At 45.3% G+C, this 21,858-nt stretch overlaps 1 protein-coding gene across 1 annotated transcript; it reads left to right on the top strand.

Annotated features, from left to right (window-relative positions):
• The first annotated feature begins 5,694 nt into the window (after window positions 1–5,694).
• On the top strand, window positions 5,695–21,709 carry lmo4b (LIM domain only 4b). The gene is made up of 5 exons (XM_062556917.1): window positions 5,695–6,127; window positions 8,208–8,448; window positions 14,951–15,047; window positions 16,379–16,534; window positions 21,159–21,709. The coding sequence occupies exons 2-5, from the start codon at window positions 8,213–8,215 to the stop codon at window positions 21,165–21,167; spliced, it is 498 nt and encodes a 165-aa protein (XP_062412901.1). The 5' UTR covers window positions 5,695–6,127; window positions 8,208–8,212; the 3' UTR covers window positions 21,168–21,709.
• The last annotated feature ends 149 nt before the right edge of the window (window positions 21,710–21,858 follow it).

Genomic DNA, 21,858 nt, shown 5'->3' with positions numbered 1-21,858 from the left:
GGCCTGCAACTGGAGAAGCAGGCTCAGGTGACTACTGATCAGTTTTCTAAGTATGGAAATAGTCCTGTATTATGGCTTAATTTGCATTCCATTTAGACACTTGGCCCCAGGAGAGAGCTGTGGGATACACCTATAAATTACATCATACCACTCATGAGCCTTTGTGTAACTGCTCTTGTCTCTAATACCATTTATGCCTTACGTATGGTACAGTTGAACGTTTAAGTCTCGTGTAGCCTTGACACAAACATCCATAACTCTGAGCACTGATGCACACTGATGCACTGCAGTTATATGCTGTGTGCCTTACTCTTGTGCCTGGGTCATGGATATTAGACAAATAGACTACGAGGTGTCATTAATTATCAGTCACTTATTAATGCTGCAGTTTAAAGTAGTTTGTGTATTGCAAATTAACCCTTTTTAAATGAACCACACACTGTATCACATCAATGAGTACCCTTGGAAATGATCCAAATGACTTGTAAGCAATGTAAGCACAATTAAAATGTCTCATGAATTATATCTGAATATTATTCAGATATATTTCACGAGGCATTTTAATGAATGTATCACTCTTCTGACATGAGCAAATTTGCCTTGTTAAACATGTTGGTGTGGTACATGCCAGAGCATTAAGCCTCGTATAGATGTTACATTTAACACAAAGGGCCTTCGAGGCAAGGTGCATGTTTGAGCCATGTTTTTTTTGTGTTCGTAATCACGCTGCTCGCTGACTTCCATCTTCATCAAAGTTCCCTGCTCATTTTCTGAGCATGCTCTGTGGTTTTCCATCTCGCCTTTTCATCCCACTCCTTTTTTTATCCATCTTTCCTGCTGCTGGTGGCAAATCAGTGTCTCTCTGACAAAGGAAATTATCGCATGATCAGTTCCACCGGCAGCACTCACAAACATAATCACGCTCGCCTGCCGAGTCAGGTGCCAACTTTAATTAAGAGCATTTGGGGTGGGATTCCTTGCCCTACCAATGGGAGGAAGAGTATGAAGGCGCCTGTTTCGCACTGTGACAAAAGACTACAACATCAATTACGGCGGAGAGTGTTTTTCCAAGAGAAAAAGGGCCTCTTTGCTTTGTTTACTCGATATCTTCTCCGGGTTTTTAATCTGGAAATGAAGGATCAATGGGCTCCTTGCCGTCAGTTTCCTCACTACATGGCTTGATAATTGTACTAGGCCAATTTACCAAATTAGTCAACTGTGCTGAGAATAGCCAATTATCCGATACCATGCCCGAGCATGGCGCTACCATCCCTTACAAAAAATGTAATCACAGTGCAAAGAAGGTATCAGACAACAGATCATTACAGGGACCTGCAGCTGAGCAGCCCTATCATCCGTCTCCCATTTTCTGCTCAACACAGATACTTAATGATCACAGAAAGGAGGTGAAGTTCTGATGGAGTGAGAATGAACAGGGCACTTCGGTTTTCTTCTTTTCGTTCCCCCCTTCTCCTCCACGACATCTCTGAGAGATGTCTCGACAAGGTTTTTTTTTGTTGTGCCTGTTGTTTTGCCCCTCATTTTCAGTCAATACGGCTATTTATTAAGAATATATTGATTTATGTTTAATTAAACTCACTTATTCGCCCTCCTCTGACAACAGATCACTCAAGGAGATCAATATGAGCATATTAAGGGGACGCGGCGAGGCTATGGGTGAGTGCGGTGAGGAGTGTGGAGAACTCAATCCATCTTGAGATCTGCCATTCAGTGCTTCTTGGAGTTACACACCCCATTAAGTTTTTGCGCCACTTGGGAAAGGTAGACAGAAGGCCAGAGTGGCTCGCCAGTGGTAAATTACCAAGTCAAGCAATCGAACTTCAATTATCATTTGAAATGTCCCAACATTTTAAAAGACTAGGGACTGAGCTTGATCGCTGGGAGTTAAGGGTGGATTTAGGCCTCTACTGTATTGTATGCAGATGCCAACACATTTTTTTCCAGGCTTACCTCTGAAAATGTGTAAAGTACCTGGCAGGCATGCCTAGTAGCAATCAACCACTTCTGGGTTGGACTTCCCCATTGGTTCCAGAGAGAGCGAGAGAGCGAGAGAGAGAGAGAGAGAGAGAGAGAGAAAGACAGTAAGAAAGAAAGAAAGAAAAGAACGGAAGGTAGATATCTATCATACCTTTTAAACAGCCACATTTTACACCAAACATCTGCTGAGCATATTGCTATGTAAAGCCCCTCCAGTACGGCTTTAAATAATTGCTTATTGCATTATTTACAACAAGTTAATTGCCATTACATTGGAGGTGATTTCAATTCACCCTTGATTGGACTGGCCGACCGTAAATCAATGATGACAGTTGTTCATACCAACGTCATTTATTTACATTGACTATCATAAATGAGAAGATGCATGACTTATTACACGAAGATTAGGACACTATTGCCACATTGCCACATGACTTATTGCAAGTTGTGTAATTACAAAAAGCAAAATCAGAGTCTATTCTCACATCGAGTGCAGGCACATGAAAATATATCTGCGCAATTAAAACATTATATGCTTTATCTTTGAACTCAAACTGAAAGGTATCAAGTACTTACATAATGCATCATGTCAGGAATGTACTCACCTTATCAATAAAAAATACAATCCATTGTATGAATCACATAGTATTTAACCACCTATTTCCCTCACTGAAGATATCCAAAAGTAATACTTTTTTTGTGTCTGGGATGTGATGGAACGGTAAGTAATAGAAGCTGGTCTGGCCCAGCACAGTTGGATGTAAGGGCTTGTCTTGCAGCACAATAATGTGATAATAGAATTGTCAAGAGTGACTATCTGAAGTGAAACATCACACTGAATATGAGTCTTTTAGCAGCTCTCCCTTCTTGACCCCCTGGGGCTAGAAACTTCATTATGAGGTGGAGTCACTTTTTTCTCTCCTTCTTAAAAGACGGGACCTGTCGGGGGTATCAATGCAGCACACTGTGTGTGTTTGTGCCTTTCCCCCCACTCTCCTCTGCTTAAAGATTTTAATAGCGTTGCTCCACATTGTTGCACACTTCTATCTGCACTGTTTGTAATCATAATGTGAGGACATCAGAGGATCACAGAGCTTGTGTGTGTGCGTGCGTGTGTGTGTGTGTGTGTGTGTGTGTGTGTGTGTGTGTGTGTGTGTGTGTGTGTGTGTGTGTGTGTGTGCATGCTTGCAGTGCTTGGGAGGTGCACAATTTCCATGGGGATCCCCCAGGCACCCCCTTTTCATTGTAAGGGAACTATCATATTGCAAAAAAAAAGAAAGAAGGGGGAGAGGAGAAAGAGAAGTAAGTCATTTGCCCATTTCTGAAGAGCTCATTAAAACAGGCAAAGAACAAACAAAGCTTCTCCTCAGAGACGCCCACCATTCAAAGTCGTCCCATAATTTCCCTCCAGTTTTAATAGTTGAGATAAATTAATTATTCCTCCGTGGAAAACACAGTCTTTTCCATCATCTCTTTTCATTCTGAGGAGTGCAGGATGGATTGATGAGTAGGCCAGGAGAATGGAAGCCATCCCTAGGTGGAATAGTGTTGCTTTTGCTATGGGGATAGAAGACTGCACAGTGCAATCAACCAAGAGTAGGGGACAATTAAACCATTAGTATCTGCTTTTGGAGGCCTTTCTAAATGTTATATGTCCCTCTATTGAATCAAGGGGCCGCACATAATTGCGCTGTTTTGTCATGTAAAGGTTCTTTGCCCTGTCCAACTTTGTTCAATGTCACCAAGCCACTGGCACTTTCAAGTAACTCTTATACTCTGGCCAATCTATTGGATCATAGGCCAATTTTTTGGTTTCCAAAGACAAAGACTGCAGGTATTAATGAACCAGGAATGTGCGCGCCACTGTAAACATTATATTATATTTGTCAGATTTTGGCTAAGGTGAAGCATGTTTGACATGTGTATACTGTATTATCTCGTAAAGCTAGTGCTAGCATACAGCATCATTCTGGTTATTTAAGCTGTTCCACTTAAGAACAACCAACCAGTTCCGAGCCAAGTTTCCTCCTATGACCAGAATCTTGGTCTCTTTCAAATGTCTTCAGAGCTCCACACTCAGTCAGATGATCGGCATCACTCAGACATTGATCATTCCTGTGTGACGTGCAAAAAAAGTGGACATCTGCTCAGTCTGATGTAGACACGAGTCAAGAATGGCGGAAGAGTATTGTCTACACTGATCACCTTTCTCTGTTAATGACAACAGTGACTGATTATGCTCATGACAGTGAAAGAATGTTACATGGTCGCAACAAGATTTTCACAATTGTGTAGCATAGAAGGATAAAAGAATGTGTCGACTCCTCCTAGATGCTTGGCCTCATCACCAGAGAACCACTCTGATTTTCTCTCTCTTCGTTATTATTTTCTTGCAAATTGAGAATGTTAACTCTTCAATTTTCTAGACACTCTTGAATAATGGAGTTCATATCTAGCTGGTCTCTATAATCGAGTTTTCTACTGATTCAAAAGAAGAGATTCTTCTGAGACTTTGTGTAATAATATTAAATTTGAGCATCATTCTATCTATGAGGCCTGAGACCTGTCTCACTGAACAGCGGTAATAGATAATTCCCTGTAGGCAACACACAGTTATTGCAGTTAAGTGTAGGCATAATTATATATAAAGTATCAAAAACATACAGGCCAATTCTGTCATTTTAACCTTCTGTTTGGGATTGAACTGTGGTTCCACTGTAGCCTACTGTGACAACTGGTATGTGCTAGTCCAATCAAGTTTAATCTGACTTAATACATATATATATATATATATATATATATATATATATATATATATATATATATATATATATATATATATATATATATATATATATAAATTAACTACTGTCTTTGTGACTGTTAATCATAATTGATAATTGATCATGAATTGGTACTGGAGTTGATGGCCATTGAAAGCTTCTAGTCGAAAATGCAATTATTGCTAGTGCTCAGAGGATGGCGCCACTATGCAAGAGCTTCGAAAAACAGCAAGCGGTAAGGCAGTCAGACAGCATAACACGTGTGGATGTTTTTCTCTGCGAACGATTGTCAGGCTATGTCCACTTCCATGTACATTTAAACGCAAAATATAATATTAAAAAAAAAAATGCATGTGGAACACACATACAATCATTTTGAGAGGGATAAATGCGTTATCAAAGACACATCCAGTAGCCTATGCTACTAAAAATAATGCGTTTGCCAATCTCATTTTACGCGCTGTGTCTTACAACATAGGCTACGTGTTGGAACAACATTGGCAATGAGTAGACATATACGAAATTACACCACGAAGGCAACTGTAGCTTTTTAAGGTTATGAGAATGACTGAACGTAGCAATATATTTTACGCTGCAATAGTGAATTGGTTACTTACATTCAGTAAAATTTATGATGCAGACTATTTACACTGGCTATAGAAGGGCGTGCCGTTGTGACTTCTGAGGGCTCCAGGGACAGTGTTTTAACTGCGAGAAGCCTGCACACTCAACTGCATTTTTCCTCCTTTACTCCGAAGTGTCCAAGCCTATTTCGCATTCTTGTGATTGGCTAGATTTGTTATTCCGCTTGAATGGAGCGCGTCGGGATTGGCTAGCCAGTGATTGACGTCATCCAGCAAGAGGAGGTTTAGTTAGGATTTTTCTGCTGTCACTGACACATGTACAGCGACGGCCGACTGCAGACGAGACATTCCGACGGGAGCAGAGCAAGAGGGAAGACGACCATAATTAATTAACGCGCATTTTGGTCACATTTGTATGGCAGAGACACTACCTGGAAATAACTGACTTCGCGTCACAACTTTGTCATTTTTGGTAGAGCAGCAGCTGCTAAAAGAACAGGAGAGACGGCAAACCAGGACTGCTCTAGTGGAAATATAATCTGAAAGCTCCATTTGCCTTTCCCTCTGCAGTTCAACACCATTCAGACGCGCACTATCCAACGGACTTGGTGCGATTCCTCTCGGACTGCTGGACCACCGCTATAACTGTAGGCTCTTGCCAAGCCGTCGGTCGACTTCCGTGGGACTGTTGCTTATTGCATTTTCATATTACCCGGCGTGAACTGGAAGATCCAATCATTACACTAAAAAGGGACAAAAGAGGTGGGTGTGCACCAGAGTAATGTTTAATATTCTGAACTTTCCAACAGTGTCAACGTTACTTTAAGATGAATGCAACCCGTATGATGCAAAAATAACAGCGCATAAGAACACAGTTGTTGCTGGTTGGCAGTATTTCAGGACTGCACAAGATAATGAGCGCGCGATTATGTGAACTGAACTCCCTCGTTACTTTGTTAAAATTCAGCAAGGCCAGTGTAAAAATGTGGATATGGTTAGAGCTTCGCTACACAACTATTTACAAAGGGTACTGTCATCCTAAATATATATGGATTAGGCCTATCTGATATTGTTGGTAACGTGATTGCAGGATAGTAATGTGATTTTTGCCAACACCCTTCTTGCTTTGTTTTACCTTCTGTATCAAATAGGGATCCGTTGACATTCCCGCTCGTCGCTGTGTTTTTATATTTTCCTGGCTACTTCTAAGACGATGCCTAAATTGTCTGCCCATGTAATTACTTGACTTAGACCATTTAAGTTAAAAGCTCCCCCACCCCCTCTCCAAATCCCCTCTCTACCCAACTCGGAATGAAACTTGAGGACGGTCCGATCTTATTTATCTCAGGAGTCACTTTCGGGGCGGACTTTTTGATTCATCTCTTCTTAGATTTAATCAGCACTGAGGTATTGCTTGTCCCTAAGAGCCTTCCCTAATGGGGTTAGTGAATGCTTCTCTCAGTGCAATGCTTTTCTCCCCCTCCTCTCCTCTCTCCTCTAATTACCTTTCAACAAAGATTTGGCTTAGCTCGCCATGAAGACTGCCTGCCCTACGAAATTGGAAAAGGATTAAAAATTAAAATATCGGTTGAAGACTGAAACAGACATACGTGCACTGCATATAAATAACAACAGTAGGATAGCCTAGATAATGGCGAGAGAGGGGAATAAGACGTAGGATGTTAGAATGTTGCAATAATTGAGAACGTGTTGGTTTGTTGTTACAATACTAACTCGCCGTATACTACCAAGTAGCTTACGTTGTTGTCTGAACCATATGACATTGTTTCAGACGTGCATATGATCGAACTGTGCATGTTTGTCTGGGCCTGGATCTCCAACATTAACGAGTTAGCTAAGTCGCTGTCAAATTAAGTCATTTTCTTATTTCACTTCATCCCAAAATTACTACATATACTCAAAGGATTGGTCATAGAGTTTGACCCGACGTCTGACAGCAAGACTTTATCTTGAGGTAGATGTGCCTTGGAGAACAGTGACCTAGGCTGATCTGCAGCCTGACAAAATGAGTCAGGTTCAAGTTTTCAATAGTTTTTGGGTGTTGTCAGGGGGTAATACTTTGGACAGTCACAAACCGGGTGCCTTGAAGTATTTATTTCAAAAAGGTTGAAAAAGAACAAAGACTGGAAATTAGGCAACAGGCTTTAGGGCTAATCCAGTTTGACTTGCGCTGTATGTTTGAGCTTAGCTTTCAGAAGGACTGAGTGCCTTTGCATATAACAGACCAATAATGCACACACAATTGAAGCTAAGTTTTCCTTCCTCGTTGTTTCCTCACCAAGCGCCTTTAGGCTACACATAGTCAATACATGCCCTGCTTCTGATCTCCTGCCTTCACTGCCTTGAGGACATTGGAGGTGACAGGCAGGTTTCACAGAGGCCCTGTTAAATGTTTTAATTCACCGACTGTTTGAATAATTGAGGCCTCCACAGGACCTGATTAGCACCGTGGCCTAATCACAATAAGCCTCAGCGCTGTGGAAACTAATACAGCGGCCAGTGAGCTTCACAGGATGTGTGTGGTGGCGTCTCTCAAACACAAGAGACTGTTGCCTCAACTTTTGTCACCTGCCTGACTTTGTACATATTCCTCTAACCGTAACTCTGTTGTCTCTCTCTCTTTCTCTGTTTGTGTGTGTGTGTGTGTGTGTGTCTGTGGGCATGTATGTATGTTTACATTTGTGTTGGTATGCACATACCCGTCTGTTTGTCCATATGGTTGCGTCTGGTATGCATGGATGCATGTATGAATGTCCTTTGTGTGTGTGTGTGTGTGTGTGTGTGTGTGTGTGTGTGTGTGTGTGTGTCTGTCACACAACAGGGACAATGGTGAACCCAGGAGGAAGTACCCAGCCACCGCCCGTGGGAGCCGGCTCCCTCTCGTGGAAGCGCTGTGCCGGCTGCGGAGGCAAGATCGCCGACCGCTTTCTGCTCTACGCCATGGACAGCTACTGGCACAGCCGCTGCCTCAAGTGCTCCTGCTGCCAGGCCCAGCTGGGCGAGATCGGCACCTCGTGCTACACCAAGAGCGGCATGATCCTCTGCAGAAACGATTACATCAGGTGTGTGTGCGTGTGTGTGTGTGTGTGTATGTATGTGTGTGTGTGTGTGTGTGTATGTGGGGTGGGGGGGGGCCTGTCTGTGAGGTACTGGTTGATTCAGCTCCACATTTAGGTGCGTGTGTGAAAGCAAGTGGGTTTGATTGGATGTTTTGCTTGGATCTTTTTAGACACATTGCGTAAAACCCTGCTGCATTATCTGCAAAGATAGACACAGGCATGGACAGCTGCTGCTAGATCATTATTTGGTAATGACAGTGTTATGATCTGATATGAAAGAGATGGCACGCATGGTCTGCACTGGAAAAATTGGACAATTTGTCAGATGAGCTTTCATCGCCTGGTGTGTGTGTGTGTGTGCACGTGTGTGTGATTGTGGCGACGGCTGTTTTTGACACAAGGAATGAGGAATATGGTGGAGGGAAAAGTTATGGGAGGTTTAATGACCTTATTTTGGACTTTGGAATGCACTTTCCGTGGAGAGTGCACATGTTAAAACTCTGCCATCGACATGTCTATTTAAAAGGGAACTCCTAGAAGCTTCTCCTCTCGTAAAGAGAAAAGAGAGAACGAGGTTCAAACTGTCGACTTGTTGACAGCCTGAGAGGGGCTGAAGATTCGCCGCTCTGAACATCTGTGATTTTTGCCGGCCTTTGCTTTTTTTGTCTGCCTCCTTCTCCATCTCTCCATTTAGCATCAGGAGTGAAACGACTAGCCTCTTCATTCTTTTGTTTATTTTACCAGACGCTAGAGACTTCTACGGTGTCGGGCAGCGCTGACCTTCAGCTCAGGTGGAATTTAAAAGGGCTTGCTTGCCCTGGTCCGCCATATTTTGTGTATCTGAAAGAGACAATTTAATTAGCAAAAAGGACCCTTTTAAATATTTATGTAAGTGCATCTGACACTTAAGCAGAGGCCGGTGACGGCTCTCTCATTCAGCTAATGTGGCATGGCTACCCCTGACTGCCTGACCGCTCGCTTGCACGACTACTTTACTCCGAGAAGGACACACGGGAAGGGGAGTCGGGGAGAAGAGGGCCAGGCTGTGGGTGGGGGTATTTGGTAACAGTTGTTTACTCACTGCGATGGGATTAAAGAAGTTTGTTGTTAACTAGTTCCATTTAGGGGGAGATACTATAGCCAACGTCTTCAAAAAAGATAGTCACACTACAGTTTTACTTAGATTTACTTTAGCATATTATTATTATTATTATTATTGTTATTATTATTATTAATAATAATAATAATAACAATAATATATAATAATAATATATGATAATGTGAATCCTGACTTTGACTTAATTAGGAAATCATTACCCCATGAGAAATCATAGTCTTGTTATTTTATGCTGGGGAGCCGTGACTATATTTGAAAATACCTCGGCGGTCCACGCACAGCATGTCAACCGCATGGACCATGTGTGAGCAGCAGAGCAGCGTGACCTGAACTTTCTTCGTCGTCGAAGAATGACCTGTTTGGCAGGAGCGGGCTCCTGAATGGTTGGCCAAAGCTCAGATGGATGGGTGTCAGTGGACAGATAGAGAGAGAGAGAGAGAGGGAGGGAGGGAGGGAGACAGAGAGAAGGAGGACGAGAAAGGGAGAGGTGTCAGGAGGAGCCCAAAACTTTCAAGTTGCGCCTTTAGTCCTTCCACGTTCTGCCTATCTGCATGGGATCAAGTCAAAGGGACACCTCGCTCGTAATGGGGCCTGCAACCTAATTAAAATGAGGGTAAGCGGGAGAAGAGAAAATGAGAGAGAGAGAGAGACAGAGAGAGGGGGAGAGGGAGAAAGAGACAGTGCATACACCTTTCCACTTGTAATGAGTGTGCCCGGCTGGAAGAATGGAACTAAAACACAGCTCGGCACAAGCCTGTGATCTGGATAAGAGATAAGAGAAACACACACTCACAGACACACACTCACAGACACACACACACACACAGACACACACACACACACACACAGACACACAAAGGAAAACATCTGACAGTGAGTCCACACAATTAAAAGCTTTAATTAGAGTCCCCCTCCATTTTCCTTTAGCCCTGATGGGTTTTATCTAATGAGATCTGGTCCCTGGCTCCACTCTGCTCCCAATGACGTGTCCGAAATGAATGAGAGCCACATTGCAAACAAAACATTTAATTAACCAAATTGGCTTTTGAGACAGAGTGGAAGGGAGGGAGTGAGAGATAGGGAAAGAGAGAGTGAGATGGAGAGAACGAAGGACGAAGAGGGGGAGAGAGGGAGAGAAAGAGAGAGAGGGAGGATTATTGCAAAGGCCAGATGCCTCCAAGGCTTTAAAGGAGCCACTCTTATTTTTGTAATGGATTATTAAATTGCCCTCGCAGTGTAAATAATGGTGTTATATCTCCATGCTGTCACGAATGCTGCCAGTGTTGTTTTTTTTAGTTTGTTGAAAAGAGGGAAAAAGCAAAGAAAAGATGTGGAGGAAGGGGATAAAAAAAGGTGGAGGGATTGATTTGGACACATGAGTGAAGATGCATTGCATTACGCCTAATGGGAGATGCTGCAGATGACCTGGAATGATAGCCATCACATATCAATCACGCACAGGGCCGGCGCTTTTACTCGTGTGTGTGTGTGTTTGCGTGTGCAAAGCAAAGCAAACCAGAGGCCCAGCCCACTGGAGGCCCACAGATGATACAGATTTGGTGAGCTTTAGCCTTAAAGTGAGGGGGGTTGGAGCTGAAGCCATGATTGCTTTGGATCATTTTGTGTATATGCCAGAGGTGGTATTATATGTGTGGGGTTACTGTAATAGAGAGAGGGAGAGAGAGGAGAGAGAGAGAGAGAGAGAGAGAGAGAGAGAGAGAGAGGAGGGGGGATTGAAAGAATGGGAGGGGGACAGAGAGAGGAGAAACAATTTAGGTAGCTAGCAATCATGTAGCTCGGAGATTGAGGGGGAAAAATGTTGTCCCTTTAATTGAATAGGCCTTGGTAATTAAATGGCACTTTTCCAATAGGACGTGCTAGGTAAATCTAATAGTTGGGTTATTTAATATCACTTTGAAGCCTGCCCACTCCAGCGCTGTGACAGCATGGGAGCATGTGAACTATGAAGGCCAGAGAGGGAGGGGAAGAGGGGGGAAATAAAATTGGGATCGCCAAAATTAATTAAATCGTATGCAATTTAGGAGAAACGTTTATCTTGATTTGTCATAACAGAATTAATTCAAGGCCCTCAATACACTTGGGGTCCAGATCTGTTACTCTGAATTAACCAAGTGTAATTTGGCTGTTTTTGCTGCCCTCAACCTCTCCTACTGACACCCCCTCTATCTCTCTTCCCTGCCACCCCCTCTCTTTCTCCCTCTCTCTTCTCTGTCTCTCTCTCTTTCTCCCTCTCTCCCTCTCCCCAGCTCTAATGCTGCCTTGCCATTATGCAAAGCCCTTAGTTAAGTATCAATATGGCCTAGTGCTTTTAAGGTGCTTTGGCTGCTGATGCAGAAAGGCATTTTTTAATGGACTGTGTCGCAGGAATCATTGTTGTACCACTCTGCTCCCCCCCCTCCCCACACACACACACACACACACACACACACACACACACCACCCTGTGCTGAGAGGTTCCGTCGGACAGGAGGGCCAATGCCAGATGGCCGAGCAGGATGTTGCTCCATGTTGCACTTTGTTGCATTCCTCCTTGCTGTTATTATCACAGACGAGCAGCAGAGACTTTGCTTGAATTGCTTCAGACTTTGTATGTGCTGACAAGTCTTGTCCCCCCCACCCGCCATTCTGAAAAGAGACAAGTAGTTGGTGTTTGTTAGTCAGTGGAGCAATCTTTTGACAAAGCAGGCCTTCAGAAAGGGTGTAAAACAACAAGAGCAACAACAACAAAACAAGTGGCCACCCTTTGAAATCTACCCATTTGAAAAGGGGCCAGAAAGGCAATCTGCAAATCTATTTTCCTCATTGCATTGAAAGATCCTTGGACTTAATGACATCAAACAGAGCCCCCCCCCCCTCCCCTCCCTACCCCAACGTCAGCCCAACGTTAGGCTCAGTGGAGGAGGGGTATATTTTTTTAAGCCTTAACCCAGGGAGACTGATAGGAACCTGAGTGAGTGCCCTGGAGCCTGCAGGCCTTTAAATCAAACACTATCAGCAGAAGCCATCCCCTGGTCAAGTCATTAACCTGCCATGTTTAGAATTCCCCTGATAAAATGTAATGGTTACTGACTAAGCTAATCTTTAGAGTCCTTTTGGTTAACATATCTGGTGTATGTGTGAGAGTGCTGTTGAAAATTCCCCCTTGAAGAAATACATACAGAGCCGTCATAAAAACACAGTGAGGTATGCAGATCAGTAAATGGAGTACAAAAACATGTTACGAGTTATTAGCTGAAATTTAGAATGTTCTCTTTTAAATTAGGATCTTAGTGTCTGTGTGAAATTAGTGTCTGTTTTCCGTAAGTTGATCATTCAGATCGTGTTGTGATATTTTTTTTTTTTGAGGCGCTGAGGTCTTTCTCTCTCGTCTGGTGGAGGCGCTGGCTAGGTTTTTGTCTGAGGGAACCGTGTCCTCCTTCCTCTCCTATTTGCGGCTGGCCAGTTGGCAGATTCGCGCGCCAAAAAAAAAAATGTTCTTCGCACAACAGCGGCGTCTCTGCGAGGTGTTGGCTTGACGTTTGCCACCTCATCTGGCACTGGAACCGGAGCAGTGGAATCGCACGGCTGTCGTCGGGACCTCCAACTAATTACTTTTGAAATTGAGTTTTGATTGAGCTTTTCCAATCGATTGCCACGGCAACGCTTGTCTCCGGCTCCCTGTAAAGAGGTTTTTTTTTTTAATGGGATGCTGTCACAGCCCCCCCACCCCACCCCCTCCCCAACTCTGCCTTCTTACATTTTGAGTACGTTTAGAGAACGTTTTATTTTCTTTAAAGTGGATGCATATGTTACTGTGAGACCAGATAAGACAATACAGGCATACAAGATTCCTTTGATGGTTGTGCCCTCATCATATCTCTCAATTCATGGTGTGATGGAGCAGCAGGCGAGCTAGCTAAATCGCGGAATGCAAATTATACAATAATAATGTTTGGAGGAAAAAAAAGAAAAACAATTATTGTAAAAACCGCATGAAACCTGTGTTGAATTTTGAGGTCAGTGTTGTACATAATTAACCTTCATTTCTTTGGCATTTGTTATTTCATTTTCTGCTCTCTCTCTCTCTCTCTCTCAAATTGCTCATTAGCCGTAGGAGCCAAATGTCTTCATGTGCAGGAACACTCACACACCAGCCTCACACACTAACCACTCCCCTCTGTTCCCCATATCTCTCTCTTCTTCCTCTCTCCCTCCCTCCCTCCTTCGCTCCCTCTCTCCCTCTCTCCTTCCCCCTCCTTCCTGAGCATGTCAGATGCTGTGGTCTTATTTGATTGCATAGGAAAAGTGCAGTGATAGAGCAAACACCCGGTGAGATATGATGACAAATGGGCCCAGATCCCGGTAAATTACTTTCTGCTCAAATCGAAATTTCATTCAGTTTGTTGCTTGGGCGAGATGAAGTAATCTAAATTGTGGACTCCGAAGGTAGATAGAAGGGAAGCCGGAGCAAGCATTTCATTATCAAGTGGCACCATGAGGAGGAGGAGGAGGAAGGGGGGAAGAGAGAGAGGAGAGAGAGAGAGAGGAAGGGAGCGGGAGAAGGAGAAGGTTAGGGACGAAAGAGATGAGCAGAAGCAAATCTAAAGTGTTGACACCATGATTGAAAAGGTTAACCCCATGCACATTATATATCAGCAGCGGGGAGCTGGAGGCTTCTAATGGAAACACGGGCCTGACAGAACGCCAGCCCAAGCTCTAATGGCCAAAGCAGTGGCGTCTCCGCCTAGATGTACAATCAAATCCTCTTAGTCTCTGATTGCTTATGTTCCCTGGTTATTATTAGGTAGCAAAAAAGATAGAAAGGGAGAGAGAGAGAGAGAGAGCCCCTATCAAAGGTAATGTTTAGTGGATGGACTCCAGAGCCACTGAATGGTGGATTTGAACTTTTTTTTTCCCGGTATTGTTGTGATTTTGAATTTCCTACTATTAGAAATGGCATTGAGATGGGTGGATTTTTACATATTTTTTTTCTTTCTGAAAAAAGAACACATGCATTTATGTACTGGTGTGCGTCATCAGTTACCACAGGGCAGAGGGCTGGGCTGGGCTGGGCTGGGCTTTTTTCTTTTTTTTTTTAGAAAAACCAGACTCTCTGAGGGCTTTCAGCCCATACAAACACAAATCCGCAGCCTTCGACTCATGCATGTACTCTATGCTCATCTGATTTAGTCATTTTGTGACGTCAACTTTCCAATTCCATATACTGCAGCGGTAACAGTCGAATTTCATCAGCATGGCCTCTGTTTATCTGGCTATGTAGTCTTTGTATGTGTGTAATGTTGTGTATTTTATACTTTGCATTTGCACATTCTGTATACACACAGTTACTCGGCCCTTACCCGTGTGTGTTGCTGTGTGTGTTTACAGGTTATTTGGGAACAGTGGGGCGTGCAGTGCGTGCGGACAGTCCATCCCAGCGAGCGAACTGGTCATGCGGGCACAAGGCAACGTGTACCACCTCAAGGTGAGTGGGCCTCGGCTATCAGAGCAGATAAGGTGGAAATAAAGCAGCGCAGCTATCTGACTCCGCGTGGCAAATTGTAGCGTTGTGAGGCACAGATGTCTCACCCGGCTGCAACCGAGTAAATGGCATAGTTTAGAGTGTTAGTACAGCACAAACCTGAATTAGAAATCAGAACATACAGAATGCGGCGCAGCACAGAAATCCCACTTTAGCATACCTCCAGCATGGCGGGGGGGAAAAAAGCAACACACAACTGGGCCTCGGCAAGCTAAATGAGAGAAAGAGAAAAAAAAAATCCAAACGGAAATCATGGAAGACGAAAGGAAATGAACATTTAATTTTAATCCTTTTATTAATCCCTCGTCTGGGGATTTATCTGTTATAAAGTTAAGAGCCTGGAAACAGCTTATGCAGATCAATTCACATGTAAATAGAGTACATCTGTTGTAATAATTGCATTATTACTAATGTATTAGTCACTGAGTATCTGAGCTGGCAAATGATTCACCAGGGTGAGCACATTAGAGTATTTTTTTGCCCGGGAAGACATTTGTTGCATGTCTTTTTTTTGGAAGCGACTCGACTTTGTCATGATACCACAACATGTCGGGCTGGACGCTGTTCATGAGTCTCCATGACTCACTTTACCTTATTCAACACAGCAGCAAAAACAAGCGCTGTCTCGGCATTTATATCAATACAAAAACTAACAATATACTTTACTGGTATATTTCTGTATCCTGTCATTCTACAGTATTGTATGGACAGTGATTACGACATGGTAAAACAAAACTGACAGCGAAACAGCACACCTAAAATTCTGCTATTCATTCGCAAAGCAGCTATTCACCGACCCATCAGTCAAATAAATATAGTTTGACATTGAGAATATGAAATCAACTTTTTGGCATAACGTTCAGATAAAAGGAATCTCAGTAGCCGAGCCATTATAAATAAAGTGAATGTCGAGAATATTGTCTTTTTAGAATGATAAGGACTCTATGCGTAAAGCTTACGCTAATAACTTAAGAATATTGTCTTTTGCCATATTATAAGTTGGAAGCAAAATGGTTCACTACAAATAATTTCCAATCATCTCCATGGTTTTATTAATTTTGTCATTTGGTGTGGGTGGGTGAAGGAATTAATTAAAGGATTATTGTGATTTTTTTCATATTCACTGCATTTGATGGTTGCGTTCTATTTTCTCAGCATCACTGCATATGTGACTTACAAATCTGCTTACTGACTCTCGTGACTGTGGCAGTGTTAAGAAGGCAATGAAGGGCATTGTGGCTAACACAGACTTGTGTTCTCTCTCCCCTGTGCAGTGTTTCACGTGTTCTACCTGCCGGAACCGGCTCGTCCCCGGTGACCGGTTCCACTACATCAACGGCAGCCTGTTCTGCGAACACGACAGACCCACAGCACTCATCAACGGGCACTTGAGTTCACTGCAGACGAATCCACTACTGCCAGACCAGAAGGTAACCCTCCCCCTCCTTGCCCAACGGCCTCCTCCTCCCCCTCCTCCTTCTCCTCTTCCTCTTCCTCTCTGGCAGTCAGCTGGCTCTCAGTGGCCTGTCCCACTGTCTCTCCTCCAATTCTCTTCCTCCTCCTCCGCCTCCTCCTCCTCTGTCATGGTCACACCATCTGATTAGGCACAATCACGACTGTGTGTGTTGCTGAATTAGTTGGAGTGTTTTCCTTTCGTTTTTTTGCTAAGCTTTGTCTGCCAGCCCATTTACCCATGAGTATGAACACGTAAATGCACATGAATAACTAAAATGTATAATTATGCAAACAAATAATAAGTGGGTGATGGTGCCCAGTTGTGGCTGTATGGGTTAGTTTTTAGATTTTTTTCTAGTGAGTTACTTAGTGTCTTCTCCCCGTGGGGAAATTCATTTTCACAGATCTGTACAACAGCGTAATCACATACACAAAACACATCCATCACACAACAGCCCATGAGACACATGACAGCAGACAGAGACTTAAAAACATAGAGCATAGAAACACTTTGGACACATTAACACAATAACGCATAACACGTTTGCTTGTGAGGCTAAGCAAGTGTGAGCGTTATATCGTGCAGCCAGGGCAGGAGCAGCCCTCTCTTTCGCTCTCTCTCTCTCTCTCTCTCTCTCTCTCTCTCTTTCTCTCTCTCTCTCTCTCTCTCTCTCTCTCTCTCTCTCTATTTGTACCTGTCCAGCCCCATCAGTCCTGCTTAACGAAGCCTCAGGCCACAGCCCGGAAGTGCCGAGCCATGTCACCCAGAGAGCTAATTTGTATCAATTAATGTCAACCTCCTTAAAAATGAGAGGCCTGCTACTAACGCAAGCCCAGGCATGGGCAGGAGACAGGGCCGAGCAGAGCTGTGTGTGTGTGTGTGTCTGTGTCTGTGTGTGTGTGTGTGTGTGTGTGTGTGTGTGTGTGTGTGTGTGTGTGTGCGTCTCTGTGTGTGTGCGTGTGTACGTGTGTGTGTATGCGAACATGCATGTGTGTATGAGCATGCCTCTAGAGGGGGGAAAAGTTCATCGCGACTCGTTCTGATTGTGTATTGATGACATTGACTCATTCACTCCACTGTGCAATAACCCTCTGCAAATATGTATTAAACCTTATTGACCAAAGACACATTTTTATTTCTGAATGGCCCATGGATTTTTCCATGGCTCGGACTTCTGGGGCATTAACGGAGTGGCAGTCACCCCCCTTTTGCGCTGCGCCACCGAAAGCTGTTGCGCCATTCGTCTGGGCCAAGAATGGGGGGGGGGGGGGGGATCGCCTTTATTTCACGAAGCGTTTCAGAACAACAAGACGGATGCTTAGAAGTCTGGCCTGACGAATGCCTGAGAAAGCACTTGATCGGAGCTGTTTTTAATGAGCTTTATGCTACTTTATGCGTCAGTCTAAGCTTGTCATATGCCACACAGTCTTAATGTGGTTTGCTGATTTCACCCCGTATCCGAGTTTTGGTCATTCTTTCGTCATCTCTCTCTCTCTGTCTCTCTCTGTCTCTCTCTCTCTCTCTCTCTTTCTCTCTCTCTGCTGTGGACTTTGCATTGCCCTTACGGTCCTGCTATCTGAGTAGAGCAGGAGCGAGACGGAGGAGGAGAGGGCAGTGCTGGCCACGCAGAAGCCTGTGTGCGTAGCTTAGGGTGGAATGTCGGCGGTGGTGGCGGATGGATTGTTTAGTCTGCTAACTGGGCTATCGGATCGCACAGGGTCCCGCTAACGAGGCCTCGCAAGGCAAGAACGTCCCTTTTACCCCGACGGAAAGAGCGTGCGAGTGAATGATGGAGGTGTCTAGAGAACTCTGATGGCTGGCGGAGAAAGGCGAGACGCCCGCCCGTGTGTGTGTGTGTGTGTGTGTGTTTCACCTTGACTAGGTGATGCTGCAGTGGCAGTGGGGTGGTGGCGGGATGGAGGCGTAGAGGAGTGGTGTTGTCGGGGGGTGGGGGGATGGGGGGTGTTGGTTGTGGTGAGAGTGGGATGCAAAGAGCTCCATTAAGCCCCTCTCCCTCCTCTCCCTCTTTCCACCCTCACAGCCATCAGAGGGCCTTTTAAGGCCTTGTCACTTTAACAAATCAGCGCTAAGAGCACCTCGCGTTTCAAATTGAAAGCCTTTTGCATTATCTAGCTTAATTTTAAATGTCTGGTTAAGCCCTGCTCTCTCTCTCTCACTTTCTCTCTCTCTCTCTCATTTCACTTACTCACTTACTCCCTCTCTCTCTGTCTCTCCCTCGCTCCCTCTCTCCCCTCACTCTTCTCTTGACTCTCCCGCACCGCGTCTGCCGCGGTAAATATGAGGCCTCATTGTTTATTTATGTGCCGACATCAATTGTAGTGAAAACACCTGAATTATTAATGCTAAAATGCAATCTGAATATTGGCCCACGCTGCCTTAATTATAGCAAGGAGAGAATTCTTAAATATGCGCAGACACCTCCCTCCACACCAGGAGAAAAATAAAAAAATAAATAAACAACATCACGAGGGGGGGTGTGGGTGGGACTTGCTGCACTCCTTAATACACTGCGACCCAGCCGTGGCAGCTGGGAACTGGTGGAGGAGGAGGAAGTTTTATTAAATGTGAGTCTCCGACTTTGTTTATTTCCTTTTATTTGTTTATTTCCCCGCGTTGTTTTCTCGCGGGCTGCTGGAGGGTTTGTGCTGGTGGTTTGTGCTGCTCTGGTGTGTGGCGGCGGGGCTTGGGCTCTGCTGCTGTCCCTAACCAGACTGGACATGCGCTGGCCAGGACTAGCCTCGGGTTGGGTGCCAGGGTTATGGAGTTGAGCAGGGAACAGTGAGCCATACCATCAGGAGAAGAAGAGGAGAGAAGGAGAAGAGAGAAGGAGAAAGGAGAGAAGGGGAGAGGCGAGAGGAGAGTGGAAAAAGAGAGGAGGACAGAGAAGAGGGAAGAAAAGGAGAGGAGAGTAGAAGAAAAGAGGAGGAGAGCGAAGAGGGGAGGAGAGGAGAGTAGAAGAAGACAGGAGGAGAGAGAATAGGAGAGAGGAGAGCGATCTACTATAGGAGAGCAGCAGGAAGAGGAGGGGACTGGAGAGAAGAGGGGCAGCACACACTCACACACACGTACAGACATTCACACCCACACAACCACACACCCACATGCACAGCACACACATAAACACATAAACACTCACACACTCTCTAGCCGGATATGGACGCTGTCTGTTTTTTCAAACCCCCCCCCCTCCTCCTCCCTCCCCCCTCCCTCTCATGTGCGATTTCATGGTGACATAATTGGTGTTGTCCATGTCTGTGGCACAGGACATTTGATGCTCATTTATTAAAAGGGGCTTCCTGGCTCCTTGGCCTCTAATCTCTTTGTTCAGGACAGACAAATTACCTTTCTCATGCCAAGCCTCCACCCAGGGGAGCCCAACCTTCCCAGCCTCCGTCATTTTAATTAGCCCCCCGAAAGTGGGGGGTGCTGGTGGAGGTGGAGGTGAGAGGGAGGGAGGGGAGAGAGGAAGGAGGAGGCGGAGGAGGAGGGGGTTTGCAATTACTAATAGACTGCAAACCCTCTTAGTAATTTGAGGAAAGGAGGGAAAAGTAAATTGCCCCCTAGAATCTTAAAAACAAAAGAAAGGAGATGGAGAGAGAGAGAGAGAGAGAAGGGGGAAAGAGAAGAGAAGAAGGGGGTCAGTAGGAGGGAAAAAAAGGAAAAGTCATTCTTGCTGCCTGTGAAAACATAGCACAATGGGGCAGACAAGAGCATAATTGTGTTCCTTTTTTCCTCTCTCTCTTTCCTTCGCTCTCTCTCTCTTTCTCCTTCACTCTCTCAGCATTTTTCTGCTTCACAGAAACTCAACACCCTGGGGGCGGTGTTTTGAGTGTTGTTAAAATTACACGAAACAGACAGTGAGAGAGAGAGAGTGAGAGAGAGAGAGAGAGAGAGAGAGAGAGAGAGAGAGAGAGAGAGAGAGAGAGAGAGAGAGAGAGAGAGAGAGAGAGAGAGAGAGAGAGAGAGAGAGAGAGAGAGAGAGAGAGAGAGAGAGAGAGAGAGAGAGTGAGAGAGAGAGACAGGAGGACTTTACACGCCTCGCCTTCAAGTTAACGTGCAGGAAACAGAGTGGCAGATGGCTCCTGAAGCCTGGCTGATCAATAAATGTAACGTGTGTGTGGGGTGTGTGTGTGGGGGGTTGGGGGTGGGGGAGGGCTGCTCGGGGCGGCCTGGCAGGGGTGCGATAGCGTTCCGCCGCTCCGAGATGTCATTGCGGAGGCGGCCCCCAGTTTAACGCCCCCGCCTCATTAGCGGTGGAGCGGCACCGGGCGGCCAGGCTAGCCGGACGGGGGTGGCCCGGCGATGGCCCGGCGATGGCCCGCAACTGTCCAGGTGTGGGAGGCGGGACGTCCTGTCTGCACTGATGGGCAGCCGTTTCCTGTTTGGGCTTTGAGGAGGTGTTTAGAAGGAGAGGTTGCAGAGATGACTAGAAGCTGAAATGATAATTCCTTTAACCACCATCACCTACTGTGTATTCCACTGCCACTCATTTATTGGAAACTGACTGTTGTGAATTGTCTGAACGTTATGATTTGGTCAAGTGACTGACGATCTTGTCCCTTGTGTCCATCTCTCAGGTTTGTTAGGAGGAGGCTTGCAGCAGGAAGCAGGATGTGTGCCTTCATTTCAGCCCTCGCTCACCCTCGTGCTCAAGACGTCTCGGAACCCCTGCCCCCCCCCCACCCCCACCCCCGCCTGCCCGCTGGCTGTCCATCCGCTGCTCCCCCTGCTCCGTGCCCTGGTCTCTGGTCAACTCCTCGCTCTCCAGAATCTCCTCGCCCGAGCCGGCCCTACAGAACTCCGCTGCTTCAGCACCTTCAGCAGCCCCGGCAGTCGAGCCGCCCAGGCAACTACCCCGAGCCCCATGGCCTGCCGAGGTCCAGCAGAACCCTGACCCCACTCCCTCTCTCCCTGTGCCCCCCTTCACACACACTATACACACATTTTCAATCGCAAACAGACCCCCTCCCACACACACACACACACGCCATATGAGGCTCTGTGCAAATGTGCACTGGAGAGAACTCTCTGAGGACTCCATGAACCTGGACTCAAAAGAGACTGCTCAGAGCCAGAGGAACTCCGACACACGGAGAGAGAGAGAGAGAGAGAGAGAGAGAAAGAGGTCTGGTTGAGAGAAAAGGAGAGGAAATAAGGCAGGGAGAGAGAAAGAAAGAAAGTGAAAAGAAGTGTGCAGAAGGAAATAGAGGACAAAAGAAGCTAATCAACTACAGCAATTTTTTTCTTCTTTTTGTTCCCAAAAAAATCTGCAATCGC

This window comes from Sardina pilchardus, chromosome 15 (assembly GCF_963854185.1).
Source record: "Sardina pilchardus chromosome 15, fSarPil1.1, whole genome shotgun sequence".
Taxonomy (NCBI): domain Eukaryota; kingdom Metazoa; phylum Chordata; class Actinopteri; order Clupeiformes; family Clupeidae; genus Sardina; species Sardina pilchardus.
Note: the sequence above shows the minus strand (reverse complement) of the source record. Positions and strands in the feature narration are given on the sequence as shown.